Below are 25,505 nucleotides of genomic sequence, written 5' to 3'. Positions count from 1 at the left end.
TATAAGTATTACCATAAAAAAGCAGAAGTCTGTAGTACAAAAAATACAACGTACGTATTCGATTACGTCAAAAAAACGTTATGACGTCATAACTTTATGACATCAAGGCGTGGAAAGTTCTCGGGTTCATAATATATTTCTATCTATATTCTAAACAAAACCTGAAAGTTTCAAATTGAGAGACTATAAACTTATTTATATGATTTTTTTTTTAAGGTGTTCAGTCCCCCCTTAACCCGCATGCTCTCTTATAATCATTTCAGGTGGGATGAAGGTGCTGGTGCTGCTACTGAGGAGTGTAAAAAATTCCTATTGGATCTTCCTGTCTTGATATCTCCACATTATTGTAATTTTCTTTATCTATTTTTTCTATTTATTTATTTATTTATTTATTCATTTTTTGTGATCCTAGTCATGTAGCAGTGGGTGCTATGCTTGCTCAGGAAAAGGATGGTGTCATGAGGCCCATCTCATTCATGTCTCAAATCCTCAAAGATTATCAAAGGTGGTATTCTGCCAATGAAAGGGAGGCCCTCAGCCTCATATTAGCTTTGAAGAAATTCCAGGTTTTTATAGATAATGAAGTGATCATCCTGAGTGACCATAAGCCCCTGAAATATATCATAAGTAGGAAAACAATAAAATGGCAGATTAGCCCAATGGGCATTAGCCCTCCAGGGATATGATTTAAGTGTTCAACACACCCTGGGAAAACAAAATGTAGTAGCCAACACCTTTTCTCGCATCATGATACAAAATGTTCAAGCCTTGCTTCACAAGCTTAATTTTTTTTTATCTGGGGAAGGCCTGATATGTCATGTTCCATGACACATCACTGACACATATGGCACCATAAGCCACCTTTTAGCATGAGCCATATTGGCTCACCATCCTTAATGAAAATGCCTATTGATGTTATATTCAGCAAATTAGTTGGTTATCTTAAATTAGATAACAAGATTTAAATATAAGTTAAGCTTTTTCTTGTGCAAATGTCCCAGTTACAGAAGGACTTACAAACCAGTGGTGGAGTACACGGCTCGGGCAGGTCGGAGGTCGCCATAAATGACGTCGCTATGAATGATGACACGAAGAAGTAGCGTCCGCATTATTGTAGAAGGTGTTCTCCCTTTTTGTTAGATAACCAGACTCTCCAACTCCCTTGCTTGTGCTCTGCTCATATCCCAAATACACCAGGCTAAGGTAAATTGTAAAATTTTATATCATGTGAATTAAATAGTTTTGCACCTCACCATTTTGTTTGCCTTTGTGAAGTGAAAAATCCCTTTAAAAGGCACAATAGGCATACTAGATACTGGATTGAGGAACTGTCCAAATCACGGCCGAGATTTGAATCATCAACACAAATACATAGGGAGATAGTGGAAGTGGGAAGTGAACCAATTGTTTGTGGATGACACTGCACTTATGACAGGTTGAGAAAAGGGATTAAGGCAGTTAGTGATGAAGTTGGGAAGGTATGTGATATGAGGAAGTTGGAGGTAAATGTAGGTAAAAGTAGGGTAAAGAGGTGTACAGGTGGAGAAGATGGCAGTGAGTTGGAAGTAAGTATTAAAGGAGGAAGGCTGAAAGAAGTGGACTGCTTTATATTTGGGGTTGCATGTGACAGGAAATTGAAGAGTGGGGGTGGAGGTAAAATGTAGATAGAGAGATTCAAGTAAATGTTTTATGGGATTGAAAAGTATTATGAGAAACAGGCATCTGGGAATGGATGCAAAGAGATGTTTTGACAAAGGGGTGATTGTCCTTAAAACACTGTATGAGGCAGAGACTTGCAATTTAAGAGAGGCAAAGAGGAAAAGTTTAAATGTATTTATTTTACCTAGTTGTATCTTATGGGAAGGGGAGCCATGCTCATGGTGTCCTGTCTCTGTATCTTGCCATATCTAATTTGCTCTTAAATTCTTGTATTGTCTTTGCACACATTATTGGGGAAAGATTTTTTTCATGTATCTTCTCTAACTCCTTTTTGAGTTTCTTTCCATGTCCTCTCGTGTTTCTCATATCCCAATTTAGTCATTTGTCTCTATTAAGGACTTCTACACCTTTCATAATTTTGTCGATGGTCAACAAGTCACCTCTTTCTCTTCTTTGTTCCAGATTTGGTAATTCTAGTTTTGACAATCTTTCTTCATATGACATTTTTGATAGTGCTGAGGCCATCTTCGTAGTTTCTCTCTGGATTATCTCAATTTCCTTTGTATTCTTTTTAGTACTGGTTGACCATAGTGTCACTGCATAGTCCAATTTAGGCCTTATCAGTGTGACTGATATTTTCATTATCATTTCTTCATCCAAGTAAAAATGTGTGAGATCAAGTGTTTGACAAGTAGAGTAGGGTTTACAAGGTTGGACAGAGTAAGAAATGAGGAGGTAAGGAATAGGGGTGGAAAGGGAACTGGTGGATAGGCCTGATGTAAGATTATTGGGACGATTTAGACAAATGGAGAGAATAAATGAAGAAGAATTAGCAAACGAGGCATGAAAGGCAAAGGTGGAGGGAGCAAACTTGAGGAGACAACCAAAAATAGGATGGATAGATGAATGGGGTGAAAGGGGCTCTGAGGAAGAGGGGAATGTTTGTTGAGCAATGAAGGGAGGAGGCAAGGCACAGGGTGAGTGGAGGATGGTTTTGTATGGATGATTTTTTAATGCAGCTTGAAGGGACTTATTCCAATCTTCTATATTTTTCCGTGTGAGGGGACCGGAGGGGGAGGGGCTGTCACAATGTAAGTGAAACAGCCCTGCTGTGGATGTACTGCATCTTGCTGCATTCCATCTGACCAAGGTAGAGATCAGGAGACATGGATGATCCCTCAACCATGAGGAGCTAAATTAAGAAGGAAACAAAGGTGATAGACTGGAGTGGAATGGGTAGGAGTGGGTGCATGCCTTGACTTGTGCTACCCCACTTAAAAGGGAGAAAAAGCCATAGGCATATAGATAGACAGAAGTAAATACTCCTATACACAATTGTACAACTATCACATTACACATACCTTTCATTATTTCCTGTGACATCTTCATATAGCTCTCAATACACCTCTTACCTTCTTCACTCTTATGACCAACCTTTCCCATCATTCTCTCATCTTCAGATATGTCTGTTACCAGATATTTCAACTCTACCTATATGTTCTCTCTCTATTTAAGTGAACACGAACTTCTGTCCTCCATTCTTGGATACTACCATAACTTAAATATGTAAAACTAGATAAATACTCAACTCCTGTCCTGGGCATCTTATCTAGCAAGCTCTTGGACTGACAGACATAGTATATCTTACATAGTCACAACCATGTCCACAAGTGTACCCAGTTTACTTTGACTCTTCTAGATATGATCTTATGAGCAGGTTAGACATACAGTAATAAAACCTAGTGCAAAAAAGTAACAGACCCTCCTGAAAGAAGAGAGGGTGTCCAACTTTTCTTTTCAAAATCTCAGCAGCAGTAGTGGGGACTGGAGCTCCACCAACCATGATGGATTCAAGATACCGAAGTGCTTCTGGAGGTACATGAGCTGAATTCAGGAAGTTTAGGACCGGGGGGACCATAATGATGGCTCTAACCTAGAGAAACAAAATACCAGAAAATTAATTAATGACATTTGACCCTTTCAGTACTGATACATTACATATTGTTTAGGCAGATGCCTCAGGATTTTTTTTTTTTTTTTTTTTTGTACACCACTCAAGTCTAGAATTTTTTCCCGAGTATAATAGTTGAATTAGGGCCCTTCTCAGCCATCAATGAGTATACTCAGTGAATCGTATGTCTGGTAGCTGTGTTTCTTCCACCTCGGGATGCATTTGTTAGTGATAAGGTATCAGTCAAATGAAGCAGACTCATCGCTTTTGAGCACATACACTTTTTTTTTTATATATTATGTCCAGATTTCGAGCTCAGAAGATGAGAATGAATATGAAGCTTTAATTAGAAGTTTGGATATATGAGATGAGAGTGCAAGTTCATCTGATGATGGCGATTCTCTCTCAAGTGAGGAGGATTTATGACATTGGTGCTGACATGTGTTAGAACAAAACATGCTTCCTCCACCACAATGCTTCCCATTCACTGGAAATCCCAGACTATCAATTGTAAAATAAGATATAAAAAAAGAGTAAATTGTGTATTTTACCTTTACTTTTGATTCTAAAGTTGGGAAAAAGGCAATAAAAAGGAAGATGGGTTATCTCGTTTTTGTTGGAAATGGTATCTTCAAAATAAAATTTCAAGTAAAATAGTAATAGATAAAAATAAGTGTTATTTCTATAATCAGCATGAAATATACTATATAAAAAACTATAAGCAAAAATTCATCTTAAAATGTTTCCTCCAAAAAAAGTTGCTGTGTAAGGGGCTAACTTCCATACTCGCTAACATGCCCAAGTCCTTTTCACATTCTATTTTCTTTAACCTCTTCAATGAGTTGAATACTTGTGCATATATTGGTCTACCTGATGTTTGATGATGCGCTGATTCATCACAATATGTGCATTATATAATATAAAGTTACAGATGTAATACCCATTCTCTTCCACCCTGAATGTTGATAACCACATTAAATGCAATCAAACCTGTTTACAGCTACAACTACAAAATAAACAAATATCAGGATGCTGATTCCAGCATCCTGGTATATCCACTCAGTGCAAAGGAAGTAAAGAAAGTGGGATTTGAAAAGGATCTGGGGTAATCATCACAAATGACATGTCTCCTGATAAACAGATGAACAAAACTGTCAGTGAATCCTACAACTTGCTAAAATCAATAAAGGTGTCTTTTACCTATTTGGATGAAGAAACGGTGAAGAAAATACTACACTGATATAGCCTAAATTGGAGTGTGCTGCGACACTATGGTCACCCAGTACCAAAAAAAAAAAAAAAAAAAAAATCCAGACAGCAACTACAAAGATAGCCCCAATACTTTCAAAACTGTCATATGAATAGAGATGGTCAAAACTAAAATTACCGACTCTGGAACAAAGAAGAGAAAGAGGGGACTTGCTAATGATTTATAGAATCACAAAAGGCGTGGAAGTCCATGATAGAGAAGACTTACTAAATTGTGATAAGAGAATTACAAGGGGACATGAAAACACTCAAAAAGGACATTTATAGAAGAGATAAAAAAATCCACACAAAGTGGTGGATGTCTAGAACATACAATAGTGTGTGCAAAAAACTATACACGAATTTAAAAGCAAAATAGACACTGTGAGATACAAAGATGGGGCACCATGAGCATAGCTCCCCTTCCCATAAGATACAACTAGGCAAAATGCAACCTGCGACTCATGATGCCGATGTCGGTGTCATTGTATGCTAAGAACTGATATAGCATTATCTAAGCTATACCTGCTGGCTGGGTTGTGTAATCCTATGCTTAACACACTGTATTTTGAGATATTTAAATCCATTTCCCATTTCTTTGATCATGCAAACTATTCATCAGTATCCTCCTCCAGTATCTTAGCATCTTCCCCCAACCTAATGTAGCATCCTATTTCAGTGACATCTACAAACTTACTAACATCACTATTAATCCCATTGTCCAAATTGTTTATACACATAATGAACAACAAGGGACCCAAAACCAAGCTCTGGGGAACCCCGATACCCCAATCTACACTACCCTAAGGAGTGTCGTGGGTGGTGAGAATTTGAAGAATTAATTAGAGTGCCGCCCCCCGATGGGGGACGGCTTAAGTTGGCCATCATAGGGTTTACGAGATTCGCGTCCCATAGGAGTTTTTTGAGGTAAGGTCTTGGCTCTCTGGTCTCTTTCTTTCGGTCTTTGTTCTGGTGATTTAGAAGATGGATCGGGATTAGGAGGCGGTTGTTTACTCGACGGATCTGGCGTGGTTTCGATAGGGTGAGGCTGTGTAAGCTTTTTATTGGATTTGGGGGACACTGAGGGAGGAGGCTGAAGGGAGGTGTTGGAGGGCGCAGTCTTGGATGGGCGGTCGTTCGAGTCGCCGTCGGGCAGGGGTCGTTTCTGGGGAAGCTTCTTGCCGGAAAGGGCAGGGGGCTGTATAGGTAACTGCGGGAATGATGGAAGGTCCAAGAGCGAAGTTGTGGAGTTGCTTGGGCTCTTCATCATAATGTCTTCGGTATCAGGAATCTCCCCATCCTGCACAGACGACAGGGTGGAGATGGATGTCATCTGGGGGAAGTCACTCATTGATGAAGAGTTTGCGCTAGATTGCGCCAATGGAAGCTGAGAGCACGATTGTCCCGAAGAGGGGGGCTTTTTCTTCTCAAAGGATGGTGTGGGCGATCTATAGACCTTAGTTGAAGATTTTGATGACTTGCTAGGCTTAGAGTTGTTCTGGGGCGATTGTGACTTACTGGCTTCAGGGCGCTTCTTCGGTGATCTATCAGAAGACATTACGGGTCGAGAAGAAGGATTAACTGGATCCAGAGTGCCAAGATTGGATGTATTTGTCAGATGTGGAGGGGGAGAATCAAGTATGAGATTACCATCGGTGACGCGAGATATGACACGTTGGGAGGTCGACTGGCGTGAAAATTGAGAGGATTGCACGGGGACGGTCGCGGCGGATGATGTGGTATCCGGATGAGATGATGAGGGAAGGGGCGACGGGTTAGCCTTTACTGAAGCCTTCGTTGCCGATGCGTAAGACGTGGGGCGCTGACCTCCCCGTAGGATGGCTGCCGCACCGCGAAAGCTGGTTCGGTTATTGTACGCAGTTTCCGAGACCAGTCTTTGCCAGGAGTGTTCCTCACACTCCCTCGAGAATGTGCGTTGAGTGCCATCACATACATACATATACCAAGGCTTCCCCCCCCCCTCACAAAGCAGATAGCAAAAAAAAAAAAAAAAAAAAACACTCCCACCCATTCTATCCCTATCATACTCCACTCCCCTCCACCCTCTTCACTCCCTTTTATCTTAGTACTTCCTAGATAATGGGTCATCCCTGCATCTTGCCTACTGTCCTGGGTCAGAAGCAGTGTTGCAAGACACAGCACATGTACAGCAAGGCCACTTTATTAAATCGGCGACCCCCCTTTCCGTCCCCTCATGCAGAAGAGGAGAAGACGGGGAGAAATCCCTTCTGGCTGTGTCAATTTATTTCTCATACATACTCCCTCACCCCCCATCCCCCACCCACCACACCTCATACATAACAGCATCATCCATACACAACTATTCTCCATTCACCCCTATTTTATGTTCTCTCCTGTCCTTCCTCAACATACATTCCCCTATTTCCCAATATCCCTTTTACCCCATCCATCCATCTCATCCAAGGTCGACTCCTCATGTTCACTCCTTTCATCTCTGCCTTCCACACCTCTTTTATTAGTCTTTCTTCATTCATTCTTTCCATGTGTCCAAACCATCCTAATACTCTTTCATCAACCCTATCTCCCAACTCCCTTTCCACCCCTGTTCTCCTCCTCACCTCCTCATTTCTCACCCTATCCAGTCTAGTAACCCCTATCATACATCTCAGGCATCTCATCCCAAACATATTCAAACTCCTCCTCTCTTTCTCTCTTATATTCCATGTTTCTGCCCCATACAGTGCGCATCCATTCCCAAATGTCTATTTCTCATTACACTTTTTAATCCACCAAGGCCGCTTCTCTCAATCTACATTCTACCTCCACTCCTCCCTTTTTTGCCACGTTCGCACCCAAGTATCTAACCTTATCCACTCTCTCCAGTCTCTCTCCCTTAATACTTCCAGTCTGATGCGACTTTTCCCTCTTGTACTTCTCATTACCTTACTTTTACCCACATTTATCTTCAATTTCCGTCACACACCTTCCCAAACTGTCATTAACTTTCTCAATCCCTCCTCTGATCCTCCTACAAGTGCAGTGTCTTCCAAAAACAACAGTTGGCTTATCTCACACTTTTCTCCATTTTCTTTAGGTATCTCTAATTCCTGACCCAGTATCCTTACATTTACCTCTTGCACCAACCCATCCATGTATAAATTGAGCAGCCAGGTTGACGTAACACATCCCTGATAAAGTGCCACCTTTACCTCAAACAACCCACTCTCTCCATTTCTAATCCTAACACAAGCTCTACTCTCGTAAAAACTATCAACTGCTTTTAACAGCTTTCCTCCTATCCCATATATCTGCAATACTTCCCACAGTGCCTTCCTGTCATATGCCTTTTCCAGGTCCATAAAAGCCCCCAAAAACATCCTTACCTTTTCCTATAGCTATCTTACATATCTGTCTTACCATAAAAATCTGATCTACACAACCCCTACCTGTCCTAAAACCACACTGTTCATCACCAATTACTCCCTTTGTCCCTCTCCTAATCCTCTCAATCAAAACCCTCCTATAAACCTCCCCAACTACTCTTAACAAGCTGATCCCTCTGAAACTACTTCACTCACACTTGTCCCCTTTTCCTTTCAAATTTGCACTTTTTTTTTAGCACTTTTGAATTTTTTTTTTGGCCAGACTCGGTAATTTTGTTGCTTTAAATTCTATCTGTTTGACTACATCTTCCTTTTTAATACTGATGCTAGTTAGTCTCTCTCTTCCCCACTGAAGATTGGGTAGGAATCAGGAACCACATCTATACTCTCTTTTGTAAATACTGAAAGAAAATATTTATTTAATGCCTCACTCATTTTTCCTTTGTATCCATCAAGACATCCTCACCAGCTTTAATTGTGTCTATCTTTTCCTTATTTTACATTCTGTGGGGATGAAAGAAACCCTTGGGGTTATATCCAACTTGTCTGGCAACCTTAATTTCACTTATATTTTGCTCTGCACTTGTTCTATCTACAGTCTGGCCATTTTATTAGACATAGTCTTAAGGCGTGTTTCTCCCCTTTTCATTCTAACAAACTCCTCTCTTTATTCCAATCTCATTTTTCAACCTTTCCGTCATCCATTTAGGTGTATTTGTTTCTGATCTTTCTTGTAGGGTTTGAATTTTTGTTGGTTGATCAGAATCCTAGCAGTTAGGGTATTGTACAATTCTTCTACACCCCTGACCTCATTTATAACCTTCGGGCTGACATAAAAGAATATATTGTATATAGCTTGGGACAGCTTATTTTAAGAATAATAATAGTTCAGTAATAGAACTTTTTCTTATGGGATCTTTCACTGCCTGAAGAGTCTGGGTTCAAGCCAGGTAAGTCAACAACTGATTGGGTACTGGCGTTTCATATTCGTAAGAAGTAATGCTATGAGTTTCAACAGGTGGTTCTCACAGCTTATACAGATCTCAAGAAGGTGTTTGACTCGGTGAATCATGGAGTGCTCTGGGATTTTCTGCAGATCCGTAGGATTTCTGTAAGAACACTAACTTGATATCTGGCTTATACTCTAGAACAGAGAGTGATATAAATTTGGAGGAGAGTTTAGCTTCTTTCCTGTTAATTCAGGATAGGATTGAGGCAAGGGTGTGTCCTCATCCCAACACTTTTCAGCACCTGCATAGACTGGTTACTGGGCAGAGTTGTCAATCAGTATAATTGCAAAACATCTATTAGCAACACCAAAGTTGACCTTGTGTTTGCTGATGATGCTGTCCTTCTTGCAGATTTGTTAGAGATAATGGTTGCAGCCATCGAGTTACTGCACTGGGAGGCAAGAATCCTTGAATTTCAGGTCTCTTGAACCAGGACCGTCTAGGAGTTTGGGGGTTTACTAGATGACACAGTTTGATCTGTCCATGCAAGTGATGAGGATTTTGAGGTCTTGTAAGGCTTTATATACCTTGATAGTGTAGTGCAAAGTGATGGGTCATGTCAGAAGTGCTCACCTCGCTCACACATGATTATTTCATCGCTGTCTGCTGGTGCCAAATCATAGGTTCTCTCAAGGTCTTCATAAAAGGTCAAAATCTCTTGTAGTGTCCTTCCTTGTTGTGGAACATAAGCTTGAATAAAGACTGTTTTTTGTCCTGAGATGCTTACTGTGACTGATATTATTCTTCCACTGATGCAATCTATCCTTTCTATGCAACTTGCTATATCATGTCAGAAAGTACTTTGAAGAATTGGCATTGCCCATGGTGTTAGAAAGTCTCTCAACATGAGTATATGGCATTGTCATTATTCATGCAGGACCAAGATTAGAATTTTCAAGTCATTTGTGCTCCTTATCTTGCTGTATGGCTATGAGACCTAGACACTGAGTGTTTACTTGAAGAGGTGTCTCGATGTCTTTGGTACTAAGTGCCTTTGGAGAATCATGGGGGCTGGAATGACTTCATATCAAACTACAGACTATACTGTGAGACTCGGTCTAGGCCAGTTACAAACATAATTCATGAATATCAACTCCAGCTATATAGTATGTGGCACGTTTTTCTGATGTTGATCCTACTCACAGGACAAGAGACAACCCTCGCTGGAGGAGACATGAGGGACACCTACAGAACTCATGAAGGGCAAGTTGACTGAACCTGTTGAGAGTTGTTTGGAGTGCAAAGGATGGCTGCGTGGGAGTTTACTCGAAGAGACTGTGGGGATAGGTGCCTTTGTGTATTTTATCCAGTTGTATTTACCTAGTTGTATCTTATGGGCAGGGGAGCTATGCTCGGGGTGTCCCATCTTTGTATTTCACAGTGTCTAGTTTGCTCTTAAATTCGTGTATAGTTTTTGCACATACTATTGTTTTGTCCAATTTATTCCAGTTATCCACCACTCTCTGGAAAACTTTTTTTTTCAAGTTTCTTCTATAACTGTCCTTTTTGAGTTTCTTTTCCTGTCCTCTTGTATTTCTCTTATCCCAATCTAGTAAGTCCTCTCTATCAAGTACTTCTATGCCTTTCATGATTCTGTAGATGGTCAGCAGGTCACCTCTTTCTCTTCTTTGTTCCAAAGTCGGTAATTTCAATTTAGATGTCTTTCATGATTCTGTAGATGGTCAGCAGGTCACCTCTTTCTCTTCTTTGTTCCAAAGTCAGTAATTTCAATTTAGACAGTCTCTCCTTATATGACAAGTTTAAAAGTGTTGAGGCCATTTTTGTAGTTGCTCTCTGGATTCTTTAATTTTCTTTTATAGTCTTTTTGGTATTGGGTGATCATAGTACTGCACCATACTCCAGTCTAGGCCTTATTAGTGTGACTAGTATTTTTTTGACAATTTCTTTGTCTATGTAGGTAAAAACCACCTTTATCAATCTTAATAAGTAGTAAGATTCTCCAAAAACAATGCTTATCTGTTTATCAGGGGACATGTCATTTGTGATAATTACTCCCAGGTCTTTTTCAGATCCCACTTTCTTTACTTCCTTTGTTCCAATTTTATATTATCTTGATATTCTTTTTTACTTTTTTCTGAACTCCATTATGCTACATTTGTTAATGTTGAAGTCTACTTCCCACTTATGACTCCATTTCTAAACCTCGTTCAGGTTTCTCTGTAGTAATTCACAATCCATTTCAGTATTCACTTTCCTCAGCAATTTAGCATAATCTACAAAGAAGCTCAAGCCCCCTATTGATTATGAAGATGATGGTGTTAGAAATAGGACTATAGTGTTATGTTGTGTGTTACATATGAGTGATTTGTTTAATTAATTTCATTTGTCTCAACTCCAAACTCAAAGTAAAACACAAACAACAAATCTACATGGTACCGCGGATGGGAAACCATGCCGTCTAGTAATGAATACAGGGGCCGAGAAGATCCTCATCAAGACGGACTTGGTGACCACGAGGGGGCTTCCAGCTGTCCACCAGGAACCCTTCAGTGTTACTGGGCACTGCATGCGACTCAAGGGGCCAATGCAGGCTCATATTGGCATGGGTATTGTGGAGGAATAGCTGCCGGTGTAAGCTGCCAGTGCAGAGGAGCCTTGCCTGCTGGGCCTGGATTAACTGATGGAATGTGAGGTGGTCATCGACTTCAGGAGTCGGATGCTGAGGGTACACAGTGAAGAGGTGTCTTTGATCCTCCCGGACATTGCCTAACAGGTAAGTGAACCACAGTTAGCAGACCCCCAGACCAGAGGCATAATCATGGCAGAGCAAGAGAGTAAAAGTCCACAGAAATCAAAAGTGAAGCCACAGCCGAAAAGTGATGCAAATGAATGACAGCCAGGTGATGCAGGAACAATCAGGAAGGAGCTGCCTGATCACCTTATGGATCTGGCACTGAGGGGCTCTACATGTCTGACTGAGGGACATACTGAGGTGATGTGTCGTCTCCTGTCCCAATTCTCTGATGTGTTCAGAAGTGGAGCCATGGGTGTCAGCTGTACATTGTTGGTGCATTACACAATTGGCACCAATGAAGGCCCACTGATCAAGCAATCACAGTGGAGACTCCTAACAGCAAAACAAGCAGAGATGGAACAAACTGTGCAAGAGATGGCCACTTTGGGTTTAGTGGAGAATTCCAAGCGGCTCTGCATTGACTACTGGGCCCTAAATGCAGTGACGATGAAGGATTCGTATTCCTTACCCAGGATCGACGACACGTTTGATGCACTGACAGGAGTACAGTGGCTCTCCACGCTGGATCTCAAGTCAGGCTACCACGAAGTAGAGATGAGGGAGGCAGACAAGAAGAACACCGTTTTCTTGTTCGTGGAGGGCTTGTGACACTTCAACATGATGGTCTTCGGCCTGTATAATGCCCCTGGGTTTTTCAAATGCCTCATGAAAAAGGTCCTAGAGGGTACAGTGGAGGGCGGTCATATAGAACTTGGATGGCGTACTAGATTTTTGAGGAATTTTCCAGCAGGAGCTGGAGCGACAGGGGGATGGGGGGGGGGGAGGTTCTACGGCACCCGAGGAAGTTGAACCTCAAGCTCAGCCCCCAGAAGTGCACCCTCTTCCAGCATGAGGTACCGTTCCTGGGTCACTTCATGGGCAGGGATGAAGTCTGTATCAACCAGCTGAAGGTGACAGCTGTGGGAAGTTGACCAAAGCCCATCTGTGCATTTACCTACTTGTATTTTATGGGAAGCGGAGCTATGCTCATGGTGTCCCGCCTTTGTATCTTGCAATGTCTAGTTTGCTCTTAAATTCATGAATGGTTTTTGCACACACTACTATTTCGTCCAGTTTGTTCCAAGTGTCCACCACTCTGTGGAAAACTGTTCTTCTTCAGATCTCTTCTATAACTATCTTTGAGTTTCTTGGCATGTCCTCTTGTGTTTCTCTTGTCCCAATTTAACAAGTCCTCTCTATCGATTATTTCTGTGGCCTTCATGATTCTATAGATGGTCAGTAGGTCATTTCTCTCTCTTCTTTGCTCCAAAGTCAGTAACTCCAATGTAGCCAGTCTCTCTTCATATGACAAGTTTGAAAGTGCTGGAGCCATTTTTGTGGTTGCTCTCAGGATTCTTTCAATTTTCTTTATATTCGTTTTAGTACTGGGTGACCACAATGTTGCCACATATTCTAGTCTAGACCTTATCAGTATGACCAATATTTTTTTAATCATATCTTTGTCCAAATAGGTGAATACCACTTTTATTGATCTTAGTAAGTTATAAGATTCTCCAACAATTTTGTTTATTTTTTTATCAGAGGACAAGCCATTTGAGATAATTATTCTCAGATCTTTTTCAGATCCCACTTTCTTTACCTCCTTAGTTCCAATTTTATATTGTCCTGATATTCTGTTTTTACTTTTTCCAAACTCCATTATGTCACACTTCTGAATGTTGAAGTCCATTTCCCATTTCTGACTCCACTTACATACCTTCTTCAGATCTTCCGGTAGTGATTCGCAATCCGTTTCGGTTTTTATTTTCCTCAACAATTTAGCGTCATCTTCAAAGAAGCTCATGTAACATTCCAAATCATCATCCACATCATTCACATAAATAGCGAACATTATTGGAGTCAATACAGATCCTTGCAGATCTCCACTTATCACCTCCTTCCAACCTGAATACTTTTATCTGAGTACTACTCTCATTTTTCTACCATTCAAGAAGTCCTGCATCCAGGTTGGCAGGTTACCTTGTATTCCTCCTATATTTTCATTTTTTTTTTAACATTTTTTTTTGTGTGGTACCTTGTCGACAGCTTTTTGTAAGTCCAAGAAAGCACAATCAGTCCATCCATTTCTTTCTTGTATTGCATCTATTAGTGTTAGCTTCACTGCTACTAACACTTCAGTAAGTCACTTTTTCATCTGTAGGCCCCATGCCACTCTCATAGTGTAATTTTTTAGTCCAGTTCCATTAATCAGTTCGAAGGTGAATTAAACGTATTTTTCTTTTCTCTTTTCTTTGCTAATCAGTTACACTTGGTTATTCAAGCTACACCAAGGGACTCCCACCTGGGATCCTCTTACACCCACCAAACCAATCTGCTCCAACGTCATGATTTAATTCATCCAATAACTTTGAATGTTACAAATAAGTGCCACCCTTTTAGGGCGTGACTTTATTTCCATGCACCAATAATTTTTCTCTTCCTCCACCCTTTTCTCCAACCAGAAAGACTGTTATACTGTCTCAAGTAATATTGTTTACACAAGCAATTTGTCACAAGCAGAACAAGCTCTGGGTTTACATTCAGTCACATCAGCACTTTTGATCTCCACTCCAACCAATATTTACAAATACAAGATGGTAAGCTAGAATATGCAATTCAGCAACTTACCGTCGGCCATTGTATCATAACAACCGAATATAGAATTTACATATCGTTTCACCCACCCCTTGATCTACCTAAATGTCTACCTCTATCTACCGGCCTCTTACAATTAGTCTTGAGTAAAAACAGATTAATTTTGTGGTATATGATCTTCCCTGTCTGAACCCAAATTGTCTTGGGTTTATTATATTATTTTCTTCCAGGTGTTTTACCCATTTATTCTTGATAATTCTCTCACATATTTTGCCCGTAGTGCTTGTTAGTGAGACTGGTCTATAGTTAGTTGGTTCTTTCTTGTTTTCTCCTTAATATATTGGTACAATGTTGGCATTTTCCTAGTCTTTTGGTATTTTTCCTTCTTTAAGTGAGCAACTTATTATGTTATATATTTTGTCCATTAGTTCTTCTTTGCATTCTTTTAGAATCCAATTTGCAATTCCATCTAGGCCATGCAATTTTCTAACATCAAGGTTTGTTAAATGTTCTATTATTTCTTTTTTGTTATTATTTCACTCATGGGGGTGAGATCGCACTTCACTTCCTTCGTCCCAATACTGTATCTCTTCTCTAGTGAAAACCGACTTGAAGTGATTATTCATGACTTTGGCCATTTCTAGATCTTCTGTGTATTTTGTATTTCCATGGTGTACTTTCACAATTTCCAAATTATTTTTAAGTTTACTATTTACATATCTATAGAATAGCTTGGGTTGCTCATTGCATTTTTCTATAATGTCTTTTTCACGGTTCCTTTTTTCTTCTCTTTACACTTTTACATACTTATTTCTATAATTTATGTATATTTGCCATTTTCCAGGATTTTTATCTTTATTCCATATTTTCCAAGCTCTGTCTTACTGCATCTTCTGTTGAACTAGCATTTAATATACACTCACTCTTGTTTCTGTCTTAGTACGTGTCTATTGTCTCCTTCATTATAATATGTATTTACCTAATTGTATTTATCTAGCTGTAGTATACAGAAAAGGAGCAATGTTTGTGAATGCCAATCTCCTACTCTCTAATTGATAATGACTAGCTTCAAATTCATATATGGTTCTAATTTGGTCTATATCCTTAATCTTTAATTATCATAGATTTGGAAAGAAATTAAAAGAGGAAGAAGAGGCAAATCAAGTAGAGAAGAAAAGGTAAAAAGTGCAGAGGGAGAGATGATAATGGAAGAGAGGGCAGTGAGAGGAAGGTGAGCAGAGTATTTTAGGGAGTTGCTAAATGTGAAGGAGGATAGGGAGGGAAAGGTAGTTGCAATGGGAAACATTAAGAAAATGACCGTGATGAGTGAAAAAAATGGAGGAGTAATAAGGAAAAATGAAGCGAAGGCAGTTGTTAAGATGATGAGAGCAGGTAAGGCATCTGGTTTGGATGGATGCCATGCAGAATGTCTGAAAAAAGTAGGTACAGTGATGGTAGACTGGCTAGTGAGGTTATCTAGTGTTTGTTTAAGAGAGGGTAGAGTGTCGGAGTACTGGAGGATTGCCTGTATAGTTCCACTTTACAAGGGAAAACGGGGACAAATGTGTGAGTGTAGTAGTTTCAGAGGGATCAGTTTGTTAAGTGTAGTCGGGAAAGTTTATGGGAGGGTCTTGATTGAGAAAATTAGGAGAGGAACAGAGGGTGTAATTGGTGAGGAACAGTGTGGTTTTAGGACAGGTAGGGGCTGTGTAGGTCAGATCTTTGTGGTAAGACAGATATGTGAAGATGCTATAGGAAAAGGAAAGGATTTTGGTTTTTTTTATTGATCTGAAAAGGCTTATGGCAGGGTAGACAGGAAGGCACTGTGGGAGGTATTGCAGATATATTGGTAGGAGGAAAGCTGTTAAGACCAGTTAAGTTTTTATGAGAGTAGTAGAGCTTGTGTTAGGATTAGAAATGGAGAGAGTTAGTGATTTGAGGTAAAGGTAGGACTTCGTCAGGGATGTGTTATGTTGCCCTGGCTGTTCAATTTATACAAGGATGAGGTGGTGGGAGAGGTAAATGCAAGGATAGTGGGTCAGGGATTAGAGATGGTTACAGAAAATGGAGAAAAGTAGAAGATAAGCTGGTTGTTGTTAGCTGACAACACTGCACTTGTAGCAGGATCAGAGGAGGAATTGAGAAAGTTAATGACAGTTTGGGAAGGTGTGCAAAAGAAGTAAGTTGAAGATAAATGTAGGTAAAAGTAAGGTGATGACATGTACAAGGGGAGAAAGTTGCAGCAGGCCTGAAGGGAGAGAGACTAGAGGAAGTGGATAGTTTTAGGTACTTGGGTGGCAATGTGGTAAGAAAGGGATGAGTGGGGATGGAGGTAGAATGTAGATTGAAAGAAGTGAGTAAATGCCTTGGGGGATTAATAAGTGTAATGAGGAATAGACATTTGGGAGTGGATGCTAAGAGGAGATTGTATGAAGGAGTGATTGTGCTACCAGCACTGTACGGGGCAGAAACATGGAACATAAGAGAGGAAGAGAAAAGGAGTTTGAATGTGTTTGAGATGAAATGTCTGAGAAGTATGATAGGGGTTACTAGGCTGGATAGGGCGAGAAATGAGGAGGTGAGGAAAAGAAAAGGGGTGGAAAGGGAGTTGGGAGATAGGGTTGATGAAAGAGTATTAGGATGGTTTGGACACATGGAAAAATGTGTAAAGAAAGATTAGTAAAAGAGGTGTGGAAGGCAGATGTGGAAGGAGTGAACATGAGGGGGTGACCTAGGATGAGATGGATGGATGGGGTAACATGGGCATAGGGAACATAAGAACATAAGAATGAAGGAGACTGCAAGAGACCATAAGGCCTACACTAGGCAGCTCTGTATCCGTCACCACCTGTCATCCCCACCCATAAAGTTGTCTGATCGTTTCTTAAAACAATTTACAGTTTCAGCGATTACTACATGTTTACTAAGTTTATTCCATTCGTGGACCACCCTATTAGTAAACCAATTCTTGCCTATTTCCTTTTTAAATCTAAATTTGTCCAGTTTAATATGATGAGCTTGTTTGCATCACCCTTGTTAACGCCTTCGATCCACTTGAACACCTCTACTAGATCACCCCGCACTCTGCATCTTTCCAGAGAATGCAAGTTATGGTGCCTAAGCCTCTCTTCGTAAGGCAAATTTCTGAGTCCATGTATCATTTTGGTCATTCTTCTCTGTACTGATTCTAGTAAATTGATGTCCATTCTGTAGGACGGAGACCAAAACTGTACCGCATAGTCAAGGATGGGTGTAACTATTGCTAGATAGAGTTTAATAATTACCTCTGTACTACTATTCGTTACCATCCTAGCAATGAAACCTAATGCTTTGTTAGCTTTATTCCTGGCACTAATGCACTGTTTCCTGGTTTTAATGTCTGGACTCACTAGAACTCCCAAGTCTCTCTTGCACTCAGTTTTCTCTAAAATCATGTTATCTAAGCTGTATCTATTTTCGGTGTTGCGTAGCTCTACGTTTAACATGCTACACTCAGAGATATTGAAGTTCATTTGCCATTTCACCGACCATGTTAACAATTTGTTAAGATCATCCTGCAGAATCTCTGCATCGTCTCCTGACCTAATTAGGCATCCTATTTTAGTGCTGTTAGCAAACTTACTAACATCACTATTTATCCTGTCGTCTAAGTCATTTATGTATATAAGAGGGGAATGTCTGTTGAGGAAGGATGTGAGAGGACAGAAGATAGGGGTGAATCAAGAAGGGTTATGTATGGATGATGCTGTGATGCATGAGGGGGAGTGGGTGGGGGATGGGGGGTGAGGGAGTATGTACAAGAAATAAAATGACTCAGCGCAAAGAAATTTCTTCCCATCGTCTCTTTTTCTGCATGAGTAGACAGAAAGGGGGGTTCGCCAAATTAATGAAGCGGCCTTGCTGTGGATGTGCTGTGTCTTGTGACACTGCTTCTGACCCAGGTCAGTGGACAAGATGCAGGGATGATCCATCATCCAGGAAGTGCCAAGATAAGAGGGAGGAAAGAGGGTAAAGGGGAGTGGAGTATGTAGGGGATGGAATGGGTGGGAGTGGTTTCTATGCCTTTGTCTTTTGGCTACCTCCTGTGTAAGGGAAAAAAAGCCTTTGGTATGTGTATGTATCTATCATAGATTTGAATTTGTTCCAGCTTAGGCTATATCATTTAAATTATTCCAAATTTCTATGCATTTATAGAAAACTGCATTTCTTCACATCCTTTAGACATGTGTAGTTTTTCTTAATTTGTTCACATGACCTCATAAAGCCCTCCTATCTAATCAAGAGCTATTTTCTGTCAGTGTAGTTCATCTCCTTTAGCGACATGAATAATACAATCACAGGACCTCTTTCTGTTTTATTTTTCAAAATTGGCAGATAGGAACCAGCTTGGTTGTTGTGTTTTGTATTCCTTTGACCTTGTTCATATCATTCTGTGTGGGGAACACACCACTGATAAATATTCTAGTTTTGGATGGATCATATGCTCTCTTCATCCATTTTGTGAAAAGACACAAATTTTCTGGACAATTATGCTGATATGTTGTGTCACATCTCATTGCAAAAAAAAAAAAAAAAAAAAAAAAAAAAAAAAAAAAAAATTAAAATATATATATATATATATATATATATATACATATGTATATATGTGCGTGCATATATATATGTATCATACTAACATGTAACAAAAATAAATAGATAAAATAAAAATAATTATTTCCTTAAAGGGAGAGCAATTCCCCATAAGCTTTGCTTCACGCTCTCCCTTTTCAACAAGTAATTTGTAAAATTTTTGTATATATGTATGTATAAACTGTATTCTATTTTGTTGAATAAACCTTAACTAACTAAGGTGACAGGTTGTCTTTTATCAACACCACCAAATCTTTCTCCTATTTTGCTTTTGTAATGGATTTGCTTCCCAAGGAATAGTTTAAAAATAGTCTTCTGAATTCATTCACCATTTCTAGTAATTTGCATTTTTTATATTGAAAATTATTTTCCATTCTTGGCTCCATACAAAAATGTGGATCTCTACTGATGCTAAACCAAACATTAGCTAAACAACCCTGTATATCTATATATTTCAATGTAGTTGTATATAGACTCACCTTGTGGTGTGTGATGGTCCTCAGAAAGTGTTGTGGATGAAACTTTGGGATTGTAACGAGTTTGCAGCCCATCATCATACTAAAACTCAAATGAGCTAACATTCCACCAATATGGAAGAAAGGCAGAAAGCCTACAACATTTTCCTGTTTCTCTCCTGCATAAAACAAGAAAAAACTTACATTATATTCCAATAATACAATGAATAAAGTTCTGATTGGTACAGTTACGAGTTAATCTAGATACTAGAAGTGGAGGAGGAATGAGGATGTCTCAAGGAGGGAGTCACAAGGTGTGCAAAGATGGTGAGTGGAACAAAAAAGATGGGAAGAAATACAAGGAAAGGTAGCAAGTGGTGGGATGATAAAGCAAAGAAGGTTGTAGAAGAAAAGAAACAAGTATTAACATATTGGTCACAAAATAGGATGAGAGAATCATATGAGAGGTACAAAGAAAAGAGAAATAAAGCATAAGAATGGGACAGGGCGGGGATAGGGTTAGGCATCCTTCTCCCTGTAGCCGTAAAGAGGACATTAAAAAGAAAAAAGAAAAGAAAATAATAAAGGCATAAGAAAGTCTGGGAGGAGTTTTCCAACTAGTACCCTAAGGTTTGGGTCTTTTAATGTGTGTGGATGTGGTACAGATGAGAGTAAAAGGGAAGAGATAGGCAGAATTTTTGTGAGATGAAAGATGGATGTGTTGGTATTGAGTGAAACTAAGTTGAAAGAGAGGGGTGAGTTTGAGTTTGGGAGTGTAGTCGGGAGGATCTCAGGAGTGAAGAGAGGATGAGGGAGAGAATGGGTGGCTATACTAGTAAGTGAAGAGATAGGGAAGTGTGGTAGAATTGAAGGAGGTTTCTTTAAGGTTAATGTGGATGAAAGTGAAACTGGGGAGGGAGTTGTGGGTTTTTGTAAGTGCATATGGGTGTGGTAGCGAGAAGATTGTAGAGGAAAGGGATTTTTTTTTATAGATTTAAACGAGTGCATAGAGATATTAGGGAGAAATGTCAATGTAGATGTATTAGGAGACCTTAATTATAGGGTAGGAAGTGAACCAATAGATGAAGTGGTTGGTAAGTGTGGAGTTACAGGAAAAAACCGGAGTGAACAGTTGATGGTGACGTGTCTAGAGAGTTGATGATAGGTAATACAATATTTAGGAAGAAAGTCAAGCATAAGTACACATGGGAGAGGGTGGTGGATGGAAGTGTGGTATAGCGTTATTGGACTTTATAGTGGTAACCAGGAGTATAGTAGGAAATGTTAAGGATATACATGTTCTAAAGGGAGACAGTGGGGGAATATCAGATGATTTTTTGGTGGAAGGGGAGTTGGGAGCAGAGGATAGATGGAGAAAGAGGAAAATTGCAGAAGGTAGGTAGGTGCTTAAAGTGAACTACTTAAATGAGAAAGACAAGGAAAAGGAGTATGTCACGTCACACCGGGTTCATACTCGTGATGTGACATATTCATTCCTGGAGCATGACTACACTGTGTTGTGCAACCCCTCGGTGTGACCTATAACACGGACCAAATATGGAGCGGCGTAAGTCCGACGGTGGTGAAGACGGCGTCCCCTCTCTTGACCACCTTAGCCCTATGGGGTGAGAATGAACAATGATTCCTTGTCCGCTAAGACTGTTGACCTAGAACGCACGCGAAAGCTCTCGTAGGCAAGCGGCGGAGTGGTACGAAACCAACGCCGCCCGCTAGCTGAGGTCAAGGGGCGCATTAACCAAGAAGAAGGAGGCGAATTAGCGCCTCCCCTCCTTTTCTACCTCACTGTCTTGTAGGTTAAGGTATAAGCTAGGGAATTATTGTGAACCCTCTCCATGCATAAATAAAGGAAGTAATGGATGTGTGGAGTTGGGTGGATAGGGATAGGAAAATGTGTATTAAGATAAGTTGGCACTTGGGCAGTAGCACCTGTGTTGTGCGGCTGGGGTATAAATCCGGGGGTGCAGACACCCACGCTGCTCTCTCCGCACTCGACCTCTGCACATTGTCGGTACTTTGTAAGAGATATTCTCACTAGTTGTGTTAGTAAATATTTCAGTGATTTTGTATATCTTCTTTCTTTATCCTGGCGTGTTGGATGTATTTATAAAGGGGCGATTCTTCTCCGAGACTCTGGATTGTAGGAATTACTCAAACTCTGTTTTAGAGTTTGATGTAACACACAAAAACAGAGCTTAGGGCATGACAGAGTACAAGAAGAAGCTGAGAGAGGAGTGGGAGGGAGTGAAGGATAGAGTAGAACTATAGGTGGAGGAGGAATAGGGATAGCTCAAGGAGGAAGTCGTAAGGTGTGTAGATGGTGTGTGGAACAAGGAGGATGGGATGAAATACAAGGAAGGGTAGCGAGTGGTCGGATGAGGGAACAAAGAAGGTTGTAGAAGAGAAGAAGCGAGCTTTCACAAATCGGTTACAAAATAGGATGATAGAATCATACAAGAGGTACAAAGAAAAGGGAAGTAAAGCATAAGATAAAGGAGGCAAAGAGGAGAGCAGATGTGAAGTGGGGTAAGAGTATGACAGAAATTTTTGAAAGTGATAAAAAGGTGCTTTGGAAAGAAATTAAGAGAGGAAGAGGAGGCGAATCAAGTAGAGAAGAAAAGGTAAAAGGTGCAGATGGATAGATGATAGTGGAAGAGAAGGCAGTAAGAGGAAGATGGGTAGAGTATTTTAGGTGGCAACTAAATATGAAGGAGGATAAGGAGGAAAGGTAGTTGTAGTGGGATGTAATAAGAAAATGATCGTGATGAGTGAGGAAAATGGAGGATAAGGAACAATGAGGTGAAGGCAGTTAAGATGATGAGAGCAGGTAAGGCACCTGGGTTGGATGAATGTCATGTGGAATGTCTAAACAGAGGAGGTACAGTGATGGTTGACTGGCTGGTGATGTTTGTTTAATGTTTGTTTAAGAGAAGTTAGAGTGCAGGAGGACTGGAGGAGTGCCTGTATAGTTCCACTTTAAAAGGGAAAAGGGGACAAGTGTGAGTGTAGTAGTTTCACATGGATCAGCTTTTAAGTGTAGTTGGGAAGGCTTATGGGAGGGTTTTAATTGAGAGGATTAGGAGAGGAACAGAGGGATTGGTGAGGAACAGTGTGGGTTTGGGACAGATAGGGGTTGTGTGGATCATATTTTTGTGCTAAGACAGACATTTGAGAAAGCTATAGGAAAAAGTTAAGGATATATTATAGGCTTTTATGGATTCAGAAAAGACTTGTGTAGGGTAGACAAGAAGGCACTGTGGGAGGTATTGCAGATATAAGGGATAGGAGAAAAGCTGTTAAGAGCATTCAAGAGTTTTTACGAATGTAGTAGAGCTTGTGTTAAAATCAGAAATGGAGCGAATGGTTTGAGGTAAAGGTGGGACTTCATCAGGAATGTGTTATGTCACCTTGGTTGTTCAATTTATACACGGGTGGGGTGGTGGGGGAGGTAAATACATAGGAAATGGGTCAGGGATTGAATATGAGTAAAGAAAATGGAGAAAAGTGGGATAAAAGCCAGAGGAGGAATTGAGGAAGTTATTGTCAGAGCTTGGGAAAGTATGCGAAAGAAGATAAATGTGGGTAAAAGTAAGGTGATGAGATGTACAAAAAGAAAAAGTAGCAGCATAATGGAAGTGAGTATTAAGGGAGAGAGACTAGAGGAAGTGGATAGTTTTAGATACTTGGGTGTGGATGTGACTGGAAAGTGGCAGGGGTAGAACGTAGATTGAGAAAAGCAAGTAAATGCTTTGGAGTATTAAAAAGCGTAATGAGAAATAGACATTTGGGAATGGATACTAAAAGGAGATTGTTTGAAGGGGTGGTTGTGCTGACAGCACTGTATGGGGCAGAAACATGGAACAAAAGAGGAAGAGAGGAGAAGTTTGAATGTATTTACCTAGTTGTATCGTACGGGAAGGGGAGTTACACTTGTGGTGTCCCATGTCTGTATCTCGCCATAATTTGCTCTTAAATTCTTGTGTTGCTTTTGCACACACTATTGTTTTATTTAGTATGTTCCATATATCACCACTGTGTCCACTGTGTGGGGAAAGCTATTTTTTCATGTCTTTTCTATAAATGTCCTTTATGAGTTTCTTTCCATGTCCTCTTGTGTTTCTCTTATCCCAATTCAGTAAGTCATCTCTATCAAGCTTTTCTACACCTTTCATAATTCTGTAGTTGGTCAACAAGTCACCTCTTTCTCTCCTTTGTTCCAGAGTTGGGAGTTATCATTTTGCCAATCTTTCTTCATATGACATTTTTGATAGTGTTGGGGCCATCTTCGTAGTTCCTCTCTGGATTCTTTCAATTTCCTTTATATTCTTTTTAGTACCGGGTGACCATGGAATGGAGTAGAAAGTGGGAGATGAAATTCAATATCAAGAAGTGTAGTATAATGGAATTTGGAAGAAGCAAAAAAGAATAGTGAGATCATATAAATTGGGAGAAGAAGAAATTAAAAAAGTAGAAAATGAGAAGGACCTGGGAGTCATTATTATGAATAATATGTCCCCTGAGAAACATAATTTTTTTTTTTTGAGAAACTTATAATTTGATAAGAACAGTCAAAGTGACATTTACATACCTGGACAAAGAAATAGTGAAGAAAATACTAGTCACTTTGATAAGACCAAGATTGGAGTATGCAGCGATGACGTGGTCACAAAGTACAAAAAAATGTATAACAAAACTTGAAAGAATACAAAGAGCAATTACGAAATTGGCACCAACACTCTCAGAACTATCATATGAAGAGAGACTAGCAAAACTTGAGCTACAGACATTAGAGCAAAGAAGAGAGAGATGAGACTTGATAACTATTTATAGAATCATGAAATGCATAGAAACTATTGATAGAGAGGTCTAATAAAATGGGATAGTAGAGATACAAGAGGACACGGAAAGAAAATCAAGAAAGACAGTTATAGAAGAGACCTGAAAAAGAACAGCTTTCCTCACAGAGTAATAAACATTTGGAACAAGTTAGATGAGAAAGTGGTGTGTGCAAAAACAACACACGAATTTAAAAACAGTCTGGATAAAACGAGATATGACGATGAGATATGAAGACGAGATACCATGAGCATAACTCCCCTTCCCATAAAATACAACTAGGTAAATACACACATGTACGTCGGATTCACAGCGAAGATTGGACCTCGGGAAAAGAAGTGCAATTTTAGTGGATCTCAACGACGAGGAAGTAATTTTGTTGTATAAGTAGGGAAGGGGAAAGCTCGTGGTGTAGTGTTAAAGTGAAGAAAAAGGAGAAATGGAAGGAAATGGAAGGAAATGAGAAAGGAGATGAACGGGCTCCCCCGGACATCAGAAGAAATGTCAACAAGAGGGCTGCAGACAATGCAGGTGAAATTGAAAATATCAGTAAAAGTATTAAGTTTAAAAATACAGATAAGAACAGCACAATAGAAAGTGGAGATAATGAGCGGGGGGGGGGGGATGCCAACCTCCCCGATTAGCAAGTCTAGAGGAAAAACTGGAGAAAATGACCAAACATTGGGAGGTAAGGTTCAACCAACTTACACGGATTACGGAAAGAGTTGATAAATTGGAAGAACTAAAGAAGGAGAAACAAAACCTAACTAAAGAAATAGAAGAATTAAAAAGACAGTTAAAAGAATTAAAAGATGAGAAGGAGGAATTAAAGAAGAAGAATAAAGAGAGTAAAGAGCCCATAGCAAAAGAAGTACAGGATTGGAAAAAAATCTAAGAGAACAACAAATTTGCATTTAAAGATATAGTGACACAACAGATGAAAGAACAAAAAAGGACACGATTATTAAAGTGATGAGAGAGAAG

At 39.9% G+C, this 25,505-nt stretch overlaps 2 protein-coding genes across 2 annotated transcripts in view; both read right to left on the bottom strand.

Moving 5' to 3' along the window:
- Positions 1–5,464, bottom strand: part of LOC143020365 (luciferin 4-monooxygenase-like) — a 36,033-nt gene extending 30,569 nt beyond the window's left edge. The window contains exons 1-2 of the mRNA XM_076176735.1: positions 5,384–5,464; positions 3,421–3,592 (exon numbers count right to left, since the gene is read on the bottom strand). Of these exons, the coding sequence (XP_076032850.1) occupies positions 3,421–3,592; positions 5,384–5,464 (253 nt within the window). The remainder of the gene's footprint in view (positions 1–3,420; positions 3,593–5,383) is intronic.
- LOC143020268 (putative 4-coumarate--CoA ligase 3) overlaps positions 1–25,505 on the bottom strand; it is a 343,617-nt gene that overhangs the window by 216,499 nt on the left and 101,613 nt on the right. The gene's annotated exons all lie outside the window — the stretch shown is intronic.

This window comes from Oratosquilla oratoria, chromosome 39 (genome assembly GCF_046742065.1).
Source record: "Oratosquilla oratoria isolate Oo_2021 chromosome 39, ASM4674206v1, whole genome shotgun sequence".
NCBI classification, from domain to species: domain Eukaryota; kingdom Metazoa; phylum Arthropoda; class Malacostraca; order Stomatopoda; family Squillidae; genus Oratosquilla; species Oratosquilla oratoria.
The sequence above is the reverse complement of the archived record's forward strand: the minus strand, read 5'-3'. Positions and strand labels throughout refer to the sequence as shown.